The sequence below is a fragment of the Elaeis guineensis genome, chromosome 5 (genome assembly GCF_000442705.2).
Source record: "Elaeis guineensis isolate ETL-2024a chromosome 5, EG11, whole genome shotgun sequence".
Taxonomy (NCBI): Eukaryota; Viridiplantae; Streptophyta; class Magnoliopsida; order Arecales; family Arecaceae; genus Elaeis; species Elaeis guineensis.
In genome coordinates this window covers 7,418,819-7,437,924 of record NC_025997.2, presented here as the reverse complement: position 1 = coordinate 7,437,924, position 19,106 = coordinate 7,418,819, and the positions used below count along the sequence as shown (strand labels likewise).

At 48.0% G+C, this 19,106-nt stretch overlaps 2 protein-coding genes across 2 annotated transcripts; both read left to right on the top strand.

Moving 5' to 3' along the window:
• Positions 1 to 3,550: 3,550 nt before the first annotated feature.
• Positions 3,551 to 6,283, top strand: LOC140857903 (uncharacterized). The gene is made up of 2 exons (XM_073257303.1): positions 3,551 to 4,693; positions 4,775 to 6,283. Exons 1-2 carry the CDS (start codon positions 4,124 to 4,126, stop codon positions 4,922 to 4,924), a joined length of 720 nt encoding a protein of 239 aa, XP_073113404.1. The 5' UTR covers positions 3,551 to 4,123; the 3' UTR covers positions 4,925 to 6,283.
• A 4,412-nt stretch (positions 6,284 to 10,695) lies between these two features.
• Positions 10,696 to 18,411, top strand: LOC105044748 (sorting nexin 2B). Its single transcript, XM_010922744.4, has 5 exons — positions 10,696 to 11,825; positions 12,642 to 12,851; positions 12,962 to 13,222; positions 16,575 to 16,661; positions 18,052 to 18,411. Exons 1-5 carry the CDS (start codon positions 10,836 to 10,838, stop codon positions 18,118 to 18,120), a joined length of 1,617 nt encoding a protein of 538 aa, XP_010921046.1. The 5' UTR covers positions 10,696 to 10,835; the 3' UTR covers positions 18,121 to 18,411.
• The last annotated feature ends 695 nt before the right edge of the window (positions 18,412 to 19,106 follow it).

The window sequence follows — 19,106 nt, the reverse complement described above, 5'->3', positions numbered from 1 at the left end:
TATTTATTTTAATGTCTGATAAAATCTGTTAAAAGTGATCATTGCTTACTGGGCTGTCTAGCTCATTACCTCCTATTTTACTGTTTTTACAGATGTTGAGAAATTAAGATGATACAAGATATGAATGGAAGAGTGATCAGAAGCAGAATCTTCATACTTTTATTTTAGGTTGAAGGTCTTATTGAATTTGATGTAAGACCTATGAATATTATTGAATTTATTGAGATATTAAAGAAGAAATTTGGATCGTTATGTTTTGGATCTAAATTATTGACTAATTATTCCACTGTTGTTTTAGGATAGCATGATAAGATGCCTTGCATGTTTATAGGAAGAGCTTTCTATGAGTATGCGACGGTTGCCATGATTTTCGATTCACAATCTCGAGTTGGAGGCATGACAGACATGCTCTGTCTATTCTGCTTCAGAAAATTTTGCATACATTTAAATCTTGGGAGAACCTTTGCCTGACAAGTTCTGTCGATGGTTATGGGAAGGTCTGAAACAATCTGCTATCTTTGGTTGGAGCCATCTTTTTATATGTTAAAGTCAGGATTATGATCTGTATCTTAGCCCATGTCTGTATTGTTGCTTGCTCTTCCTCTTACCCTTGGTTCACTTCAAATTTCAGCTGGAACTGAAATGCAAGCACTTAACTTTCTTTTTTGATCTTCTGGCATGTTAAATGATGGTTGGACTCTTTCTTTTCTGATCTTCTGTAGCTTGAACCTTCTTTCATTTTTTCCTTCCGTACCCTTTCTGTAATTATTTTGTTCAATAAAAATAGGTGGCAGTTCATATGCTTCCCTTTTCATCAAAAAAAAAAAAACTCGTGATGAAGTGAAAGAGTTTTCTAAACGAGGGCGGAATTCCTATCAGCCCAGTCCTTCAATTTTTCTTTCGCGTCTCACCTTCATCATCTACTCTTCCTCATCTATTGGCACAACCAACTCGACATCTTTCATCGCGTTCTCCCACATCTACCTCACCCAGCAATCGAAGGCTACCATTCAATGGACTTCCCATATTAATACATTAGATTTCAATTCTTCAATATTTTTTTTATGCTCCATAGAGATCAACGAGTTGTTTTTTTCGAAAACTAGAAATCAGCGAGTTTGACTTTGCCACTATAACAAATTTCCATCACTAATTTTATCGCTTCATAGGGACGATATCAACACAATCTCTTCTCCATGAAAGCCAATCAATAGATGTCCTATATGTTTTTTGAGGGTGTTATTCAATTAAGTTCCATCCAGGTATGGCTCATACTAATACGCATCATAATTTGCTTTAATTTGTTTAATTTAGATTGGATCTTGACTAAAAATAAATCTTTATAATAAAAATATATTTGATGTTATTGTAATAAAATTAAACTCTATATAATTTAGATACACATCTAATAGATGAGGCATGTTATAAAAGAACATGTCTTATAAATTTAGTCTCCAGTTCATTCGAAAACTTGTAAGGTTTTTTCTATTGAAAATACTCAGAGTTGGGATTAAGAAATCAAGATATCTACTTGTGGATAGTGATAAACGGATTCCAAAGATCACGAGACCGTGGATGGCATCATTAACTTTTTTTTTTTTAAGAAAGTTCTATTATCTCATAAAGCTCTGGATGGCTTAAATATTAGCAGGACAAGAAGCCTCAGTCATGACCATGGAATATCTAAAGGTTGGAAACACGAGTCATAAAATTTGGAATCTATCGAGTTGGCCGTTTTTTTTTGGAACGAAGTTGGCCGTTTCCTTGATGGCAAATAAGTATTGTTGCGGCCAATCGCCTCGTCGTCCGATCGCCGGGGAGCGTGCACCTGCAAAAGGAAGTCCGCACTGACCGGAGGCGGCTCCGGCGGGGACCCTCCGACGGTCAAGTCAGAGAGGTGACTGGGCAACAGTGAAATATAGACAGAAAGCTCTGAGAGAGGGAGAGGGGAAGAGGAGCGAGCCTGCGTATGTGGGAGAGACGGGCGGATCGATCCCTTGCACTGTTGCCTTCCCCGGTATATATATAGTGGAGCTAGGTATGGCGCCGTCATTAATGGCGCGGACAAGTGAGGAACTGTCAACTCACTGTGGACTGTCAGAGTCGCCGTGAAAACGTCATGTCGCCGTGTGGCCGTCCAATCACCAAGGTTGACCCGGCTCTCGGCGGGACAATGCCCCTAGGTAACTGTGCCGCATGTCCGTGTCAGAGCTGACAACGTCTGGCGGCTGTACGGTGGTTGGAGGAGCCGACCGACCCAAAGTCGGTAGCCAGCTGAGTGGTGTCGGGCCCCTCCATTGATCGGCGAGCATCATGTAAGTCGACCATCAGACCCCCGGATTCAGTCGGTCGGGATGGTTACGCCCGACATACTCCCGGCCGGCGATGGGCCGTTGAATGGCCGGCAGTTAACCGCTGATGGCATCCGTCAGTCGGTCGCCCCGACCGACTATCGGTCGCCCGACCGACTATCGGTCGGTCTATCGGCCAGTCGGAGTCGTCCGTCGGAGGCGGTCGGGCCGTCAGTCGGTCGGTCGGGCCGTCAGTCGGTCGGGCCCCCCGACAGTCGGTCGGTGGGCATCCTCCAACAGTTGCCCCCCTCCACTCCTAAGTCGGGTGGTGAGCTGGCCGATGCTTCCATTCGGGCCGCAATCCCGGACGACTGGGAGTGGATTTGTCGCACATGTAGATCCGACCGTACCGCCGGATGATCCGATGTCAGACGCCTCATGAATGTCCAGCGATCCGGACGTCCAGTCGATGTCAGAAGTCACGTCGGCGTCAGGTGTCAGACGCCACGTCTTGTCGTCGTCAGTCGTTACGTCGGTGTCAAAAGATCGGGCGCCGGACGATACGGCGTCAGTCGATCGGATGTTCGGCGCCGATTACGGGAGAGAGGGCCGCTGTCAGGCATCCCATCGGGAACGCGAACCGGCGCGGCGGTGAATGCAGAGCCGCGCCCCGCGTGCCGCGTGTCAAGGTGGTTGGCCGGCGCCCCCTCCGCATTTAATGTGGGCGGTGCGGCCGTCCCGGGACGGGGCGCGCCGACTCGCCAGCCAACCGGCGGGCGCCACGCGTCGCGCATCTGCAGGTCTTCGATCGGCGCGGAAGCATCTCGGCCGTCGGTCGGCCCTATATATATAGGACCTCCCGGACCCCTGACCCACATTTGCAACATTTCGCTGGGGAAACTCTGTCCGGGCGATTTCTCAGTCGTCGCGGGCAGAGCTCTTCTTCGCTTGCGGAGGGTCCATTTGGTTCGTGGTCCCCTCTTCTCCTTCTTCTTCCTTTCCTTCTCTTTCTTTTCTTTCGGTTCCGGCATAATGACCAGGAAACCGACTCAGGGAGCTCGGTCGGGGAACCCGACCGACGACTCCCGATCGGCTCCGGAAGATGAGGCCTCCTCGCTTTCGGGGCCGAACGTCGATCGGCTTCGGGAGCACTATCGCATCCCGGAGCAGTTTCGGCTCTCCGCTCCAGGGGCCGGCGGTCGGGTCAACAACCCTCCGCCTGGCGATCTGGCGCTGTACGTTGAAGACCTTCGCGCGGGTCTTCGACTTTCGATTCGGAGTTCGTCCGGAATCTACTTGATTACTACGGACTCTGTCCGGCGCAACTGGCGCCGAACTCTGTTCGTTTAATCATTTCTTTCGCGCTGTTGTGTCAGCTCTTGCCGACCAACCCCCGCGTTTCACTCTTCCGGGCCTTCTTTGTGCTCCGACCCCACCCTAAAGCCCGAGGGTGGTGGCTCTTCAACCCCCGGAAGGGTCTCGCTTTCATAACTGGTCTTCCATCGTCCATTCATGGATGGAAGAACCAGTTTTTCTTTGTTTCCTCCTCTTCTTCTTGGGGCTTTCCTTCTCGTTGGGGTATACCCCGAACCGAGGCCAACGACAACAGTCGGGTGGATGCGGACGACCGGGAGGACTTCCACCGACTGAAGGACATGTCGGTACCGAAGCAGAGGGAGCTTGTTACCGAACAAGCTCTCTATGACGCCGGCTTGAGTCTGGTCCCCGAATAGGTATCGCCCGATCCTCCGGCTTTTCTTTTTGTTCATCTTTTGGTCGGCTTTTGGTCCAGCCTTTAACGTTCTTGTCGGTATTGCAGGACACCACCGAGGATGAGGCCGACGGATGCCGAGATTCGGCAGTTCGCCACGAGGAAGAGGCCAGCGTCGGGGGCCGGCCCTTCGCGCCCTGCAAAGAAACCAACCCCAGCTCCGCCAACCGTCGAGGCGTCGGCGACCGACCAGTCGGAGCCGGTCATAGCCCTCGCGGCTCCGACGGTCCAAGCTGAGGAGAGGCCGACTGAGGAGGCGGCCGAAGAAATATCGGCGGTTTCGCCGGTGCGGGTAGAGCCGGATGATGTTCGGGAAACCGAACGTCGTCCGGCGGCGTCCGTTGGCGCAACGGGGGGCGCCGGGTCGAACTCCAGCGTGCCGTCGCTGCCAGTCCCGTCGGTCGGGGCAGCTGATCGGGGGAAAGCCCCGATGGAGCCCGCGGAGGAAGATAGGTCGGGGAGCCGCTCAATGCCTCCCAGCGCATACTACCCCGAGGGTGCGTCGGCGTTGGCCGACCACAACCTTGCGAGGAGGTTGTGCCAAGGGATCCTCCTCCCAGCCGACGTAGAGTTGCTACGGTCTCGGCAGGTGGCCGAGATGCTGTCGCGGTTCTACCCGACGATGGTTGAGGTAAGCTTCGCATCACTTTTTCCTTTAACTTAGAAATTTTTCGGGTTATGCGATTCTGACGAAGCTTTTTTCCATCGGCAGCTGATCTTCACAATGTCCGAACTGGAGGCCGGGTACCGGAGGTTCGGCAACGTTCGGGCAGCCTTCAAGGAGAAGTCGGCAGCGGCCGAGGCTGAGAGGGCAATGTTGGCCGACCAACTCCAGCAGTCGGCCGACGGGAGGCCAAGTTAATCGACGAGGTCTCCCGGCTTGAGTCCGAACTCCGGTCGGCCAAGAAGGAGGCCAAGCACAAAGGTCGGGCCGTGCGTCGCCTTCGACGTGAACGAGATGGTGCAACTGCCGAACTCCAAGGGGAACGCGAGCAACTTCGGGGCAGCCTGGAGAAGCTCGCGGAAGCCGAAGAGGAGCTGTCCATCGCCCAGATCGACGTCGAAATGGCGAGGGTCGAGGCGGAGTCGGCGAGGCAGGAGCTCGTCCGTGCTGAGGATGAGGCAAGGTCGGCGAGGGAGTCGGCCGATCGGGCGGTGGAGGACTTCGATCCTCCGACCAATACCGGGAGGAGATGCTCGAATCGGGCTTCGCCTCATACCGGGTCGGGTTCGAGGACGGTCGGGACGCCGTCCACGCCTTGTACCCGGAGTTGGACGTCAGCCGCGTCGTCCCGCCGCTAGCCGAGGAGGAAGGAGTCGAAGGAGAAGGAACGGAGGAGATGGCCGACCAGCCGTCGGGAGGCATCATCGTGGTGGAGGAGGCCGTCCCGGAGCAGGCGCCGACCGAAGTTCCTTTGCCGACTGAAGCCCATCCTTCGGCGGCCGACCCATCGCCACCAATGGCCGAGACGCCGATCATCCCCGATCCTCCGTTGGTCGAAGAGATCGACTAGGACGGATGATCGGCCCTGCCGACCATCTTTACTTTTTTTTTTTGAAAATACATGTAATCGGGCTTCGACCCGACTTTGTAATTTTTTTTCATCAATGAATGAAACTTTCTTCTTGTTCTTCTTGTTTGTAATGCCGATTAGTGCTGCGATGTCGAACTTTAGTCGCTAACTTAAGCAAGTCACTAACCCACGTAAGTCGGTAGGACTTCGGTAACTTGCGCAGCCCCGAAAGTAGGGTGTGTCCCGACTTTAGGTCGGCTTCCGATAGTCGAAGTCGTCAGTCGGGCGCATCTGTTGAGTCAGGTGCAGACCGAACCCGGTAAAGGTTCGGTAGTCGGACTTCCACAGATGCGCTTAGCCAGTCGTCGCACGGCGCAGTGTCGGGGGAACGATACTAAGTCGGGCCCCCATGCTCCTGCGTCGGGTTCTGTGTCTTCCGACAGACGGTAGCAAGCCGAATGTCGTTCAGCCGGCCGTAGGTCGGTCGGTAAGTCGTGGATGCGACTAAGGCCGCGTCGTGTGATAGACGGTGGTAAGCCGAATATCCTCGACCGGCCGTAGCCTGGTCGGAAGTCGCGACAATAGTCGCGTGGGCTTTTAGCCTTTCTTTGGTCGGGGCCCGATCGGCCTGTCGGCCGATGGATTCTGCCCGAAAATTCGACCGTAGAAGGAGTATGAACTCCCGTCGCAACAGATGCATCGGCCTTTGTCAGGGCGGATGTGTTGCCGAAAGTCGAAGGAGTGTAACTCCCATTTGCAAGAGTCCGTCGGCCCTTGTGAAGGTCCGACGAGTCATCGAAAAAGTGTCGACTCCTGTTATTGTAGATGCGTCGGTGCTCGCAAGAGTCCGATGCGTTGTCGGTGCTAGGTCCACGTCGATACGTTGTGGCTGAGCGCCGATCACTAGTCGAAGATTTTAAGACTCCGAGATTTCAAACTGAACTTGTATTCCGACTATTGAATTACAAAATTCACTGGTAATACAGCTTCAAGTTGTCGGCGTTCCAAGTCCGGGGAAAGGGTTTCCCCTCAAGGGTCTCCAGCCGATAGGCCCTTGGCCCGAAGGTGTCCGCAACCTTGTAGGGTCCTTCCCAGTTGGGAGCCAGCTTCCCTTGGTCCAAGGGCTTCGACACTTCTGCCTTCCTCAAGATGAGGTCGCCAGGCCTGAAAAGCTTTGGTTTGACCTTGGCGTTGTAGTACCGGGCGACCCTCTGTCGGTACGAAGCCATTCGGATTTGAGCCTCGTCTCGCAGTTCGGGGAGGAGGTCTAGGTCGGCCCTCCGACTCTCGGAGTTGTCTGGCTCTCGGTACTGCTCGACCCTTGAAGATGGCAGGCCAATCTCGAGCGGGATCATAGCCTCTGTCCCGTAGGCCAAACTGAACGGCGACTCCCCGGTCGGGACGCGGGGGGTCGTTCGGTAAGCCCACAGAACGGAGCCCAGCTCGTCGACCCAGAGACCTTTGGCTTCATTCAGTCGGGTCTTGAGTCCATGGAGCAAGGTTCGGTTGGTCACCTCAACCTCACCGTTGGACTATGGGTGTCCGACTGAAGTTAGTCGGTGGCGGATGTGGAACCTGGCGCAGAAGTCTCTGAAGTCTTGGTTGTCGAACTGCCGTCCGTTGTCGGTGATGATGGTGTGCGGCAACCCGAACCTGAAGATGATGGACTTTTGGATGAAGTCCTCCATCTTCCGCTCGGTGATCTGCGCCAAGGGCTCGGCCTCGACCCACTTCGTGAAGTAGTCGATGGCGACAACGATGAACTTCCTCTGGCCCGACGCTGGTGGGAACGGATCGAGAATGTCGACTCCCCACTGAGCGAAGGGCCACGGAGCGACAATGGGAGCGATTTGGCTGGCCGGTTGGTGCTGGATGTTGGCATACTTTTGGCATGGCTCGCACCTCCGGACCAACTCTGCCGCATCCTTCTTCATGGTCGGCCAGTAGTAGTCTTGTCGCAAGACCTTGAAGGCTAAGGACTTGCCCCCCAAGTAGTTCCCGCAAATTCCTTCGTGAACCTCTCGGAGAGCGTAGTCGGCGTCGGTCGGCCCCAAGCACCTGAGCAGAGGGAGGGAGAACGACCTCTTGTAGAGTCGGCCGTCCATGATCACATACTGCGACGCCGACCAACGGAGTCGCTTGGCCTCCGCGGGATCCTCGGGACTGATCCCGTCGGTCAGGTACTGGGCGATCGGGTCCATCCAACTTGGTTCGGACGTTAGCTGCTGTACTTTTTTGACCCGATCGATGCTCGGCTGCTGGAAATTTTCGACGAACGTCCGACCCAAAGAGTCATAGGCCGACGTTGCCAATCTGGAGAGAGCATCGGCGCGGGCATTCTCCGTCCTGGGGATGTGGGAGATCTCGAAATACTCGAGGCGTGCCACGAGGTCCTTCACCTTCTGAAGATACTTGATCATGGTCGGATCTCGCGCCTCGAAGTCGTCCTTGACCTGCCCCACGATCAGCTGAGAGTCGGAGAATGCCCGGAGGCTGTCGATGCCCAGCTCCTTCGCCATCCTCAAGCCGGCGAGGAGTGCCTCGTATTCGGCTTGATTGTTGGAGGCCTTGAAGTCGAACCGGAGGGCGTACTCGGTGACCACCCCATCCGAATTCGTGAGCAGGAGCCCGGCCCCGCTTCCCTGAGCGTTGGAGGCTCCGTCAATGTGGAGTACCCAGGTGGAGATCGGGTCTGGCTCAGAGACCGCATCTCATCCCAGGTCTTCAGCTCCCGATCCTTGGTCGGTCGTCGGGCATTCGGCGATAAAATCGGCCAAGACCTGAGCCTTCAGGGCAGGCCTTGGTCGGTATTGAATGTCGAACTCGCTAAGCTTCATTGCCCACTTGGCGAGTCGTCCAGATGTGTCGGGCCGGTGCAGTACTGCCCTCAGGGGCTGGTTGGTGAGTACCATGATGGCGTGGGCCTGGAAGTACGGTCGAAGCCGTTGCGCGGAGACGGTCAGGGCGAAAATCATCTTTTCCGTCTCTGAGTATCTGGCTTCGACGCCGTGGAGCACTTTGCTGGTGTAGTAGATGGGCTGGTGAGTTCGGCACTCGTTTTCCCGAACGAGCACCGAACTGATCGCCTCGGAAGATGCGGCCAAGTAGAGATACAAGGTCTCCCCGACCTGCGGCTTTACGAGCAGCGGCGGGGAAGCCAAGTACCTTTTCAGGTCTTCAAAGGCCTGTTCGCACTCATCCGACCAAGAGAAACCGTCCGCTTGACGCAGAATCTTGAAGAACGGGAGGCACCTTTCGGCCGACCGGGAAATGAATCGGCTAAGAGCGACGATTCTTCCGTTCAGCTGTTGGACCTCCTTCTTGGTGTTCGGATGACGCATGTCGAGGATTGCCTTTATCTTCTCAGGGTTGGCCTCGATCCCTCTCTGAGAAACAAGAAAATCGAGGAACTTCCCTGAGGTCACCCCGAAAGCACACTTGGTCGGGTTGAGCTTCATTCGGTGTCGTCGAAGGGTGCAAAAGATCTCCTCGAGGTCCTGAACATGGTCCGGGATCTGCGTGCTCTTTACCAGCATGTCGTCCACGTACACCTCCATGTTACGCCCGATCTGATCTTTAAAGACCTTATTGACGAGTCGCTGGTAGGTGGCGCCGGCGTTCTTCAATCCGAAGGGCACTGACCGGAGGCGGCTCCGACGGGGACCCTCCGACGGTCAAGTCAGAGAGGTGACTGGGCAACAGTGAAATGTAGACAGAAAGCTCTGAGAGAGGGAGAGGGAAAGAGGAGCGAGCCTGCGTATGTGGGAGAGACGGGTGGATCGATCCCTTGCACTGTTGCCTTCCCCGGTATATATATAGTGGAGCTAGGTATGGCGCCGTCATTAATGGCGCGGACAAGTGAGGAACTGTCAACTCACTGTGGACTGTCAGAGTCGCCGTGAAAACGTCATGTCGCCGTGTGGCCGTCCAATCACCAGGGTTGACCCGGCTCTCGGCGGGACAATACCCCTAGGTAACTGTGCCGCATGTCCGTGTCAGAGCTGACAACGTCTGGCGGCTGTACGGTGGTTGGAGGAGCCGACCGACCCAAAGTCGGTAGCCAGCTGAGTGGTGTCGGGCCCCTCCATTGATCGGCGAGCATCATGTAAGTCGGCCATCAGACCCCCGGGTTCAGTCGGTCGGGATGGTTACGCCCGACATACTTCCGGCCGGCGATGGGCTGTTGAATGGCCGGCAGTTAACCGCTGATGGCATCCGTCAGTCGGTCGCCCCGACCGACTATCGGTCGGTCTATCGGCCAGTCGGAGTCGTCCGTCGGAGGCGGTCGGACCGTCAGTCGGTCGGTCGGGCCGTCAGTCGGTCGGACCCCCCGACAGTCGGTCGGTGGGTATCCTCCAACAAGTATTTAGTCTCGATTTTGCCCACAATCCTTGGTGTTTGGGCGTGGACATGAGCCAGATGAAAGGAGGGACATCTAACCTAGATGGGATAAGAATAGAACCATTTGTATAATTGGGATAAATGTTTAAGAGGAGAAACATGCCAAAGATAAAGCAGACCGGGATATGGGAAGTAATTCATCTAAGAGATCCACATGCTTTTGAATGAAGTCCAGTTGGAGAATTCTTTTCTTTGAGCTGAGCGAAGGAAAAAGATAAAAGAATATGAGGTAGATGACGCTGAATCAGTTGGGCCCATGATGCCACAAAGAGGACGAGGACATGGAGGATATCAAAGACGAGATGGAAGAACATATATCCAGCATCTCGAGAGGGAGAGGAGTCTAGTGCTGGATCAATGTACAATCTGGTTGGACCGAATCGGTTCACTCGGAAGGGGAATCCTCCTCGTTTCGTCTCACTGGATGGGGATACGCGTCACACTGCTATTGGAGGTAGTGGTTATTGCGATCGCAGTAAATTGCGATGTTAAACCGTTCTCTTTTCCCTTCCCATCATGCGGCGTTTATATGTACGCACACGTGCAAACCACCCATCGACACCTGCTGTAGAAATCCGCGAGCCGGTCCGTCTGAAAAAGGTGCGCCCTCATCCACGTCTGGCCCGACCTCGCTCTTCTCGGGTGCCTCGCACCCGAGCCATGTGCCCGTTTGCCACGCAGCGCTCACCAAAAAGCACGCGCCCCTGTCTCTATTATTCTTACCGCCGGTGCACGGCACCATGTCCTTCGTTCCTCCATCTCCGATCTCTTAGATCTCCAACGCCCTTCTCCTCCCTCCCGCTCTAAATCCCCAATTTTTTTCCAACCAAATTATTGTTTAATATCGTTTAGAATAAGATGATGGGTCTCGAGACCCATGCCGGGTTCGGATCACCGCCCCGGGAGGAGATGGAGAGCGTTGCCCTCTCCGACGCCCCCTCCGACTACCGCAGCGCCATGTCCTCCTCTCTCCCCGCCATCGCCACCGCCGCTGACGGCGGCGATCCCCTCCTCTCTCCCCCTGCCCCCCTCTCCTCGGTCCCCTCCTCCTCCTCCTCCTTTCTTGATCCTCCCTCCTACGCCGACGTCGTTTTCAGCCCCCTTGACGGCCAGAACGGCGCCGCCCCCGACCGCCCCTCCCTCTGCCGCGACTTCTCGTTTCTCAGATCCGACCGCGCTGCCGCCTCCGAGTATGCCAGGATTGCCGTCTCCGACCCCCAGAAGGAGCAGGATGTCGTCAACGCCCTCGTCCCGGGCGGCGGCACCTACGTCACTTACCTCATCACCTCATGGACCCGCGCCGGCGTAGCGGAGTTCGGCGTCCGGCGGCGATTCCGCGACGTGGTGACCCTCGCTGACCGCCTCGCCGAGGCCTACCGGGGGTTCTTCATCCCACCACGGCCCGACAAGAATGTGGTGGAGAGCCAGGTGATGCAGAAGCACGAGTTTGTCGAGCAGCGGCGATCTGCGCTCGAGAAATATTTGTGGAAGCTGGCGGTGCACCCAGTGATCGGGAAGAGCGACGAGCTTCGGGTTTTCCTGCAGGCCCAGGGGAAGCTGCCGCTGCCCACGAGCACCGATATGGCCTCGAGGATGCTGGACGGGGCCGTGAGGCTGCCGAAGCAGCTGTTCGGGGAGGGACCGGCCGGATATGTCATGCCGCAGGATGCGGTGCAGCCTGCAAAGGGAGGAAGGGACCTGCTGAGGATATTCAAAGAGCTCAAGCAGTCCGTGGCGAATGATTGGGGAGGCGCAAAGCCTCCGGTGGTGGAGGAGGACAAGGAATTCGTGGAAAGGAAAGATAAGATGCAGGATCTAGAGCAGCAGCTCAGCACAACCTCTAAGCAGGTGGGTAGCAATTGCACCATTCCTGATTGAAATCGTGTCCTGATTTATTTGATCTTCTTATGGCTGGAATTTGGATAAAGTTGCAAATTTGGATGGATTCGGTGTGGGATCATGTTGTTTGCCATGATATTTAGCTGCTCTTTATTTATGTTTAATTGGATCTTCTGAGCATGTTGAATGTTGAGTGGAGAGGTATTTATGCCAACTTGTAAGCGTAATGTGGATAAGTAGCAGTAGGAATTAAGATGCTTACTTGCTGTTCAGTCTACCTTTATGTTGGAAAGTGATGATTATATCATACTGTTCTTATTTGCAATAACTTATATGTCTGAAAAGTTCTTAGATCTGCCAAATCTGGAAACAATGTCACGGTTGTTCTCCCATGGGGGCTGTTCTAACAAATGCTATATCTAATAATTCTGAAGAATGATAATGGTATCATTGGAAGAGAGATATATAATCTGGCCAAAAATGATCAAATGTGGAAAAGCAATGCTAAATTTTTGTTGTTTGCTTCGCCATAATCACAAGATGTTGGGGATTAATTGGTATTGTAGTTCTTAAGAATACACTTCTATGTGTTAAACATATTTTTTTCTTTTACCCTTTTCTCATTTGTTTCTATTTTTTAATTGCTCTATTTAATTACATATCATATCATTTGTTTTACATTGTTTTCTTTTGAATTATCCCTTTGTTCTTTCATGTTTATTGCTATCTTGAGCATGAAATTTGTTTTTGCATGCGAATAGAGGGAATACATCAGCAAGCAGCATGTCATGTTTCCATTAAGTTTAATTTTATTCTTTTGTGCAGGCTGAGGCACTTGTTAAAGCTCAACAGGATATTGGTGAAACAATGGGAGAATTGGGATTGGCATTCATCAAACTGACTAAGTTTGAGAGCGAGGAAGCTGTGTATAGTTCTCAGAGAGTACGGGCCGCTGATGCCAAACATGTAGCGACTGCTGCTGTAAAAGCAAGCAGATTATATCGAGAATTAAATGCTCAAACAGTCAAACATCTGGTAATTATTTAGTGGATTACAGCGTGATTGTTAAGTAAAGGTTAACGGCTCATTAGCTGGGCTTTTTGTTTCTGATTATTTATTGTTCTTTGTGAAATGTTTTTTTGTAGGACACTCTGCATGAATATCTAGGGCTGATGTTAGCTGTTCACAGTGCATTCTCAGACCGCGCTAGTGCACTACTGACTGTACAAACGCTGATGTCAGATTTGTCTTCCTTGCACACAAGGATTGAGAAACTTGAAGTTGCATCCTCAAAAATATTTGGTGGTGACAGATCAAGAATGCGAAAAGTGGAAGAGCTGAAAGAAACAATCAGAGTTACTGAAGATGCTAAATGTTGCGCATTAAGAGAGTATGAAAGGATCAAGGTAATGTTTTCTTTTGACATTAAAAAGCCTGCAGCCAACTACAGCTACTCTATGCTTTGCAGAATGAAACCGTGTCAGTTTTGCCAAGTTTTTCAGTTGTCTATTAATTATAATTTAGCCAATTCAGAATAATTTCCCCCCTTTTTTTTGTAACAAGCAAGCTTCAGAAAGTCAGAATTTGAACTAAACTCAGAAATAGCCATAACCAATAATTTTCCAATGAGCTAGCCTTTATGGATTCTCATTCACTAAGTATTATTATTTTGGGCATCTTTAATGCTACTCCAAGCTTCTCTGTCTTTCTTTACAACCTATATCATAATTCTTTCCCTCTTTTTCCTACAGTCTTCAACATAAATTAAAGCACCTCTGTTTATTGGAGCCAATTAGCATTTATCGAGTTGTATAGGTTGCTTAAATGGATTTGAATTTTATTGGGCAGAAACCATGCTAAAATAATGAGCGTAACTAAAAAGACGTGGTTACGGCATGTAAGGAACTCATTTGTCAAATTTTGGTAATATTATTTTGATAGATGACTCAACATTTTCAGCTATCTGCAGTGTACAACTGGTCATTATTGAAAAAGTTGGATGACTGGTGCTAGTATTATCTAATAACAAATCATTAACTCATATCAGTACATGTAGGTAAGACATGAGTTATTCAGGAGGTGCAGAACCATGACTATATTAAGTTCCATGTAGCCTTGTTTCAAGCATATGGGGCTTGCTTTATGGATCCTTACTTTCTAGTCTTATTAAATTAATACTTCTTTCATAGTTTCAGCCTCTTTTTTGTGATTGGTTATTAGTCTACCGTCAATGACACATACTATCTGATATGGGGTGTACCGTACCATATTGGTATGCCGTATGCCCCATACATACACTACCATATTGTACCATACTGCGAACCGACACTATTATGGGATTTTACTAGTACGGGGTCTGGTATCGAGATGGCGAACCTCGATTGGCACTGTTTATGACAGTATGAAAAATAAATGAGTCAAACACAACCCTTCTTCTCAAGAGTCCTATTATCATGCTTTACATGTCTAATAAGTGAAACCAATTGGAATTTTTAAAAAAGCTATAAACATCAGCTTATTTTGTTTTTGGTGTGTTGATCCGTATTGGTGTTGTCTTCTTCTACGTCTTTTACATCTAAGTGGAAAAGCTACAGTTTTTCATATACATTAGACAACAATTGTTGGAGAATGCTTACATTAGGTAAACAATCAGTCTCCTCAGTTTTAGGATCTATAGTACTGCAGTGACAAATGCAATGAGCTGACGCATTTGTCTAGTCCGTTACTGACATGCTCGAGATCCACAATGCTTTACATTGTGCTATTATCGAATAAGCTGCTATAACTTTCATTGGCTAAGTTCTTTGTTACTTTTTCATAATTCTTGATAGTTGACCACTATTGTGAAGGATGAAAGCAAACAGTTGTAACAATCAGCTAGCTATTATTTTATATGTTACCTTAGTGGCCCTTATGAACATCTTATTGGTAAATTGTGTAAACTGGTGATATAGTGGTCTTCCAGGTAAAATTGTGCTGTTCTTCAGTTTATGCAAAATGTTTGAAAAAATCAGCACAAATTGTACCATTTCAAGTGCCCACAAGTGGTGGGTGGTCAACATATGCAAAGCTCCTTCTTGGGCATGCAGGATACTGGAATCAGCTATATGTAAAAGCCAATCTAGAGTAGTTTACTAGAATGCCACTATGGTAGCACCCTATTCTGTAAATGTGATCGGTATTCCTCTTTATAACTGCCACGAATTGGTCTGCATGTAATCATCCTATATTGGAAAGGGTTTATGGTTTCCTTGTAAGTTGAAAGGCTCTAAATTGAATAAAAAAATCTGATGCATGATTAGTCTAAAAGGGTAGATCGGTATAGAATAAATTTAATTATGATTACCAATTTGGCCTCGTTTTCATCCTTTAAACTACTGTTTTTCCTATTCTGGACAATTTCGATGATCTTATCTGTTGATGATATGTTGAGTTGGTAAAAAAGCACCCCTCCATCTTGATAAGTAAAATTTATGCTTTAAACTTCCATGTTTCTATGATGAGCCTTTTCTTGATACAGTTTGTAAACTTGTTTCAAGATTATTGTTACCAGGACTCTGTACATATGGCTGGTCCTTGCTTGCTCCCATCTCTTATGGCAACTCTGTTGCTGCAAATCAGCTGCATATTTGGGAGCTTGATTATGACTGCATGAATATGTTCTGAAGTGTTGATGCAACTATCTGATAAAAATATGGTCTACTCTGACCATAGAATCTCTCATCTGTGTTCAGATATTTCCTTTCACTGAGTCTAATTAAAAAGAATGGCTCTATTTTCATAAAGCTGAATCTAATGTCATTGTCATTGTAGTTCATCTGTCACTCTGCATTACTTTTTGGTTAGTTTTGCTCTCTTTGGTGCATCACTTCAAATTCAGATGCATTGCTTTTCATCTCTGACCCTTTTGAATTTTCCAATATTAGCCATACATATATTTCTCTAGTGGTTAAATTCAACCATATGTCTCTGTAAGCTTATAGGCTGGTAGGTCTGTTCTTGGTCACGAACCATCTTAAATGTTGACCTAATGTCTTTGTTATAGCAGCATTATACTGCTACCCCATAAAATTGATAAGAACACTACTTTAATCATGGAATGCACATGGTTGGCCGTGACTAAGTTTTCTTGTTTATTCTGAAAATAGAAACATTTTAATAGAGTTATGTAGCAAAACATTTTCTAGAAATAGAGATTATGTAGCATTGGAATTCCAACAAAGATATGCCAAAAGAGATCATGTTTCTTTTCTCATGTGATTTGTGAGGAAACCATGGAATGTATGATGGATAATCGATAGATGCTCAAGAGTTCCTGTTATATAGGCTAAGAGATGATGTTTGCTTCAGCTGGATGGATCACTATTTTTGGAGGCTCACCTTTTATACAAAATGAAATTTCTTTTAGAATATTGTTTAAGATAGTCCAATAGGAGGTTGTTTTCATTCATTATTTTGACAATAAAATGCCTATATTTTGCTTGTGAATTTGTTGACAAATCTTAAATCTGGGTCTTCTGCATTTCATTTTTTATGTTACTTTTATATTTCAACATAAACAATATGCTTATTTGCTTTGTCTTTGCTGACCCCCCTCTGCTGTTGCTTCTCACTTGATATGATTCCTCCAAAATGGACGCACATTGAGATATCTGATTCATGTATTGCTACTAATTGGAATGTATGATTTTTATCGATAGAGGATTATGATTGAACTTGGAGATGCAGATCTCTAATTCAGTTATTAATGTAATGCAGGAAAATAACCGGAGTGAACTTGAGAGATTAGACAGAGAAAGGCATGATGATTTTCTGAGCATGCTGAAGGGTTTTGTAAAAAATCAGGTACTACTTTTTGCTGAATAGCTTCAAAATATTGGATGTTTGACTATTAATTATATTCAGTGAAGTATGTTCCATTCACTTTTAACAATGATGATTGTCAGGCAATGCATACAATCAAGTTTTAGTTTGTGTTCACTCAATTATGCTTAAGTTTCTATTCTTCAAACATTTCAAGAATAATAATATAGAATAGCTATTGGGAAATCTAAAATGCTTTTTCTTTACTCTCTAAAAAGGAAGTAAAAGTGTAAGGCTCTATGTCTGTTAAGTAATTCATCATTTTCATATTGACCAGTCCCTTAAGTGTTTGATTGTTACTGAGGACAGTGGGAAACTCTTATTTGAGTTGCAAAATGAAAGCTAATAACTGATGGCAGGGCATTAGTTAAAAGAATTGAGAGAAACTCACAAAAGGTTAATTGGTCCTTCTATTGAGAGACTATGCTTGTCGATGTACTTTGGCTGAAGGTTTTCTTCCACATTTGAATATGTTGCTCATTAGTGTTAGCATGAAAATTTAAAATTGTAGGATGTAGAAGTTCGTTTTAAGGTGGTCCTTTCTTTTCTATCTTTTGAGTGTTGACGAACAAAAATTAGTAGGATCAAATATTATAATGTTGCAAGATGTCCTAAATCTCTTCTTTCATGCCGTTGTTTAGTCTCATCTGATCTGTGCTTCTCTGGTATTTATTGGGTGTATAGGGATGTTATCTTTCAGGAAATTAATCTTCCTTGAATAATGATCCTTCAGAAGAAATTTAAGATTTAATACTAGTGCTGTAATTCTGTTAAATAAAATTCATGCGAAGCTTTACATATTGATTGCAGTTTAGAAGGTTTCTCAACAGAATATAATGGTTTTGTTTCGAGGTCACAGTTATACAACCCCTTATGTTTTTGTTTCATCCTTCTTTTTCATGAATAAAGTAATTGAGATCTACTTTAAGCGCACTGATGCTGTTAATGTTTTGGAATTGTTAAGGAAGCATAAACTGGATGACTGTTTGTTTAGCTGAAGGAATCAAGGAAACCTAGGACATTTACCGCTTCTTTCAGTAATGCTTAAATGACATAGTTTTCTCCACATGATACATGATACCTTGTTGGAATTACATGTGTTCATGGTTTCACCGGCGTGGGGACTGCAAGTGTCATCATGCACACGATCACTTTATGCTTCAATGAAGCTGCACCGATTACATGATCTTGCCACATCCTTACCTGCGCTCATGATTGTTATTGAACATGAAATGGAACCATTAACCATCTAGTTGACATTTACTATTAGTTAGGAAGCTCTGTTTTTATCATAAGCTTGTTTCATTTGTTATTGCTTATTCTGTATGGAACTTGGCCACTTGTAAGCATTTACATATTGCATGTTCAACAGGTTGGTTATGCAGAGAAAGTTGCGAATGTCTGGGCAACGGTGGCAGAAGAAACAAGTGGATATGCCTGAGAGAATGACAGGACTTTAAATGTACATTGAGATGTTCTTCTGGCCTGTTCTCTCCACCCACGCGTGCACGTACACAATACCAAGCAGGATAAAGAACCGAATACTCCCTAATAAACAGATTCTGGTGAAGTTTTTTTATTTTATTGTACTTTATTCCATTACTTTGGGCATATGGTTCTTTAACTCTCTTTTTTTCTGAGGGGGACCATGTTTGGTACCTGCTGGGTGCTGTTATAAGAAATGATTGTGAATGCATACCTTTAACAATTGGAAGGAGTTATTGTTGACGTATTTTCTGTTGTAACATTTAAGTGGTGATAGGTTGGTTCTTTGTGGCTCCCAGTCCTAACCCTCTCTCCCTGCCTTAACCGTGTCTTCGTATTTTGGTGCAAATGAGAACTGCTTCACACTAGAAAACCCCTGTGGTCGGAGCATCACGAAGAATGCACGTATGAATGAAAATTATCATCGGATGGGAACGTGGGGTCGAGAACGTAAAGTTGGAAGGGTTTGGTTCGACGGAATGCGGATTCTGAGTGCCTGTTTCTTTGTTACAGGCTCTGTCGGTCCAGCTCAATCCACGTGCCTGACTTTCCTCTAGAATTGATGAAAGAAAAAGAAAATAGAGAGAGCAATAAGGGGAAAACGCTGACCACGGAACGAAGGTGCCGGGTATTATAATCCCTCTGGGTTTATAGCCAGTCCTCCCAACAATTTAAGCTTTTTGGAGTGCGAGTTCGTAACTAATGGTGTCAAAGCTGGGTCCATTCTGTGTTGAGGACTTGAGCCATGGACCCTCACCCCCCACCCCTCTCTTGAGGAGGAGCCAAAAAATGGCAATGGTGTCACAAGACTGGATGGGGGAGATTATCATAGTCTTTTATTGACTTGATAAAAAGAGATGCCACAAGAGTTTATTAGTCTGGGTTAGTCCTAACAGGTAAGCCTTTTAGCCTGTAAGTCCATGACACAAGGCTGCATCCCTG

Bases quoted from the DNA above. Each gene is read 5' to 3' on its own strand.
- LOC105044748 (XM_010922744.4), top strand. From the start codon at position 10,836: ATGATGGGTCTCGAGACCCATGCCGGGTTCGGATCACCGCCCCGGGAG. The intron at 11,826-12,641 runs GTGGGTAGCAAT...TCTTTTGTGCAG, and splicing joins TCAGCACAACCTCTAAGCAG to GCTGAGGCACTTGTTAAAGC. The intron at 13,223-16,574 runs GTAATGTTTTCT...AATGTAATGCAG, and splicing joins GAGAGTATGAAAGGATCAAG to GAAAATAACCGGAGTGAACT.
- LOC140857903 (XM_073257303.1), top strand. From the start codon at position 4,124: ATGAGGCCGACGGATGCCGAGATTCGGCAGTTCGCCACGAGGAAGAGG. The intron at 4,694-4,774 runs GTAAGCTTCGCA...TTCCATCGGCAG, and splicing joins TCTACCCGACGATGGTTGAG to CTGATCTTCACAATGTCCGA.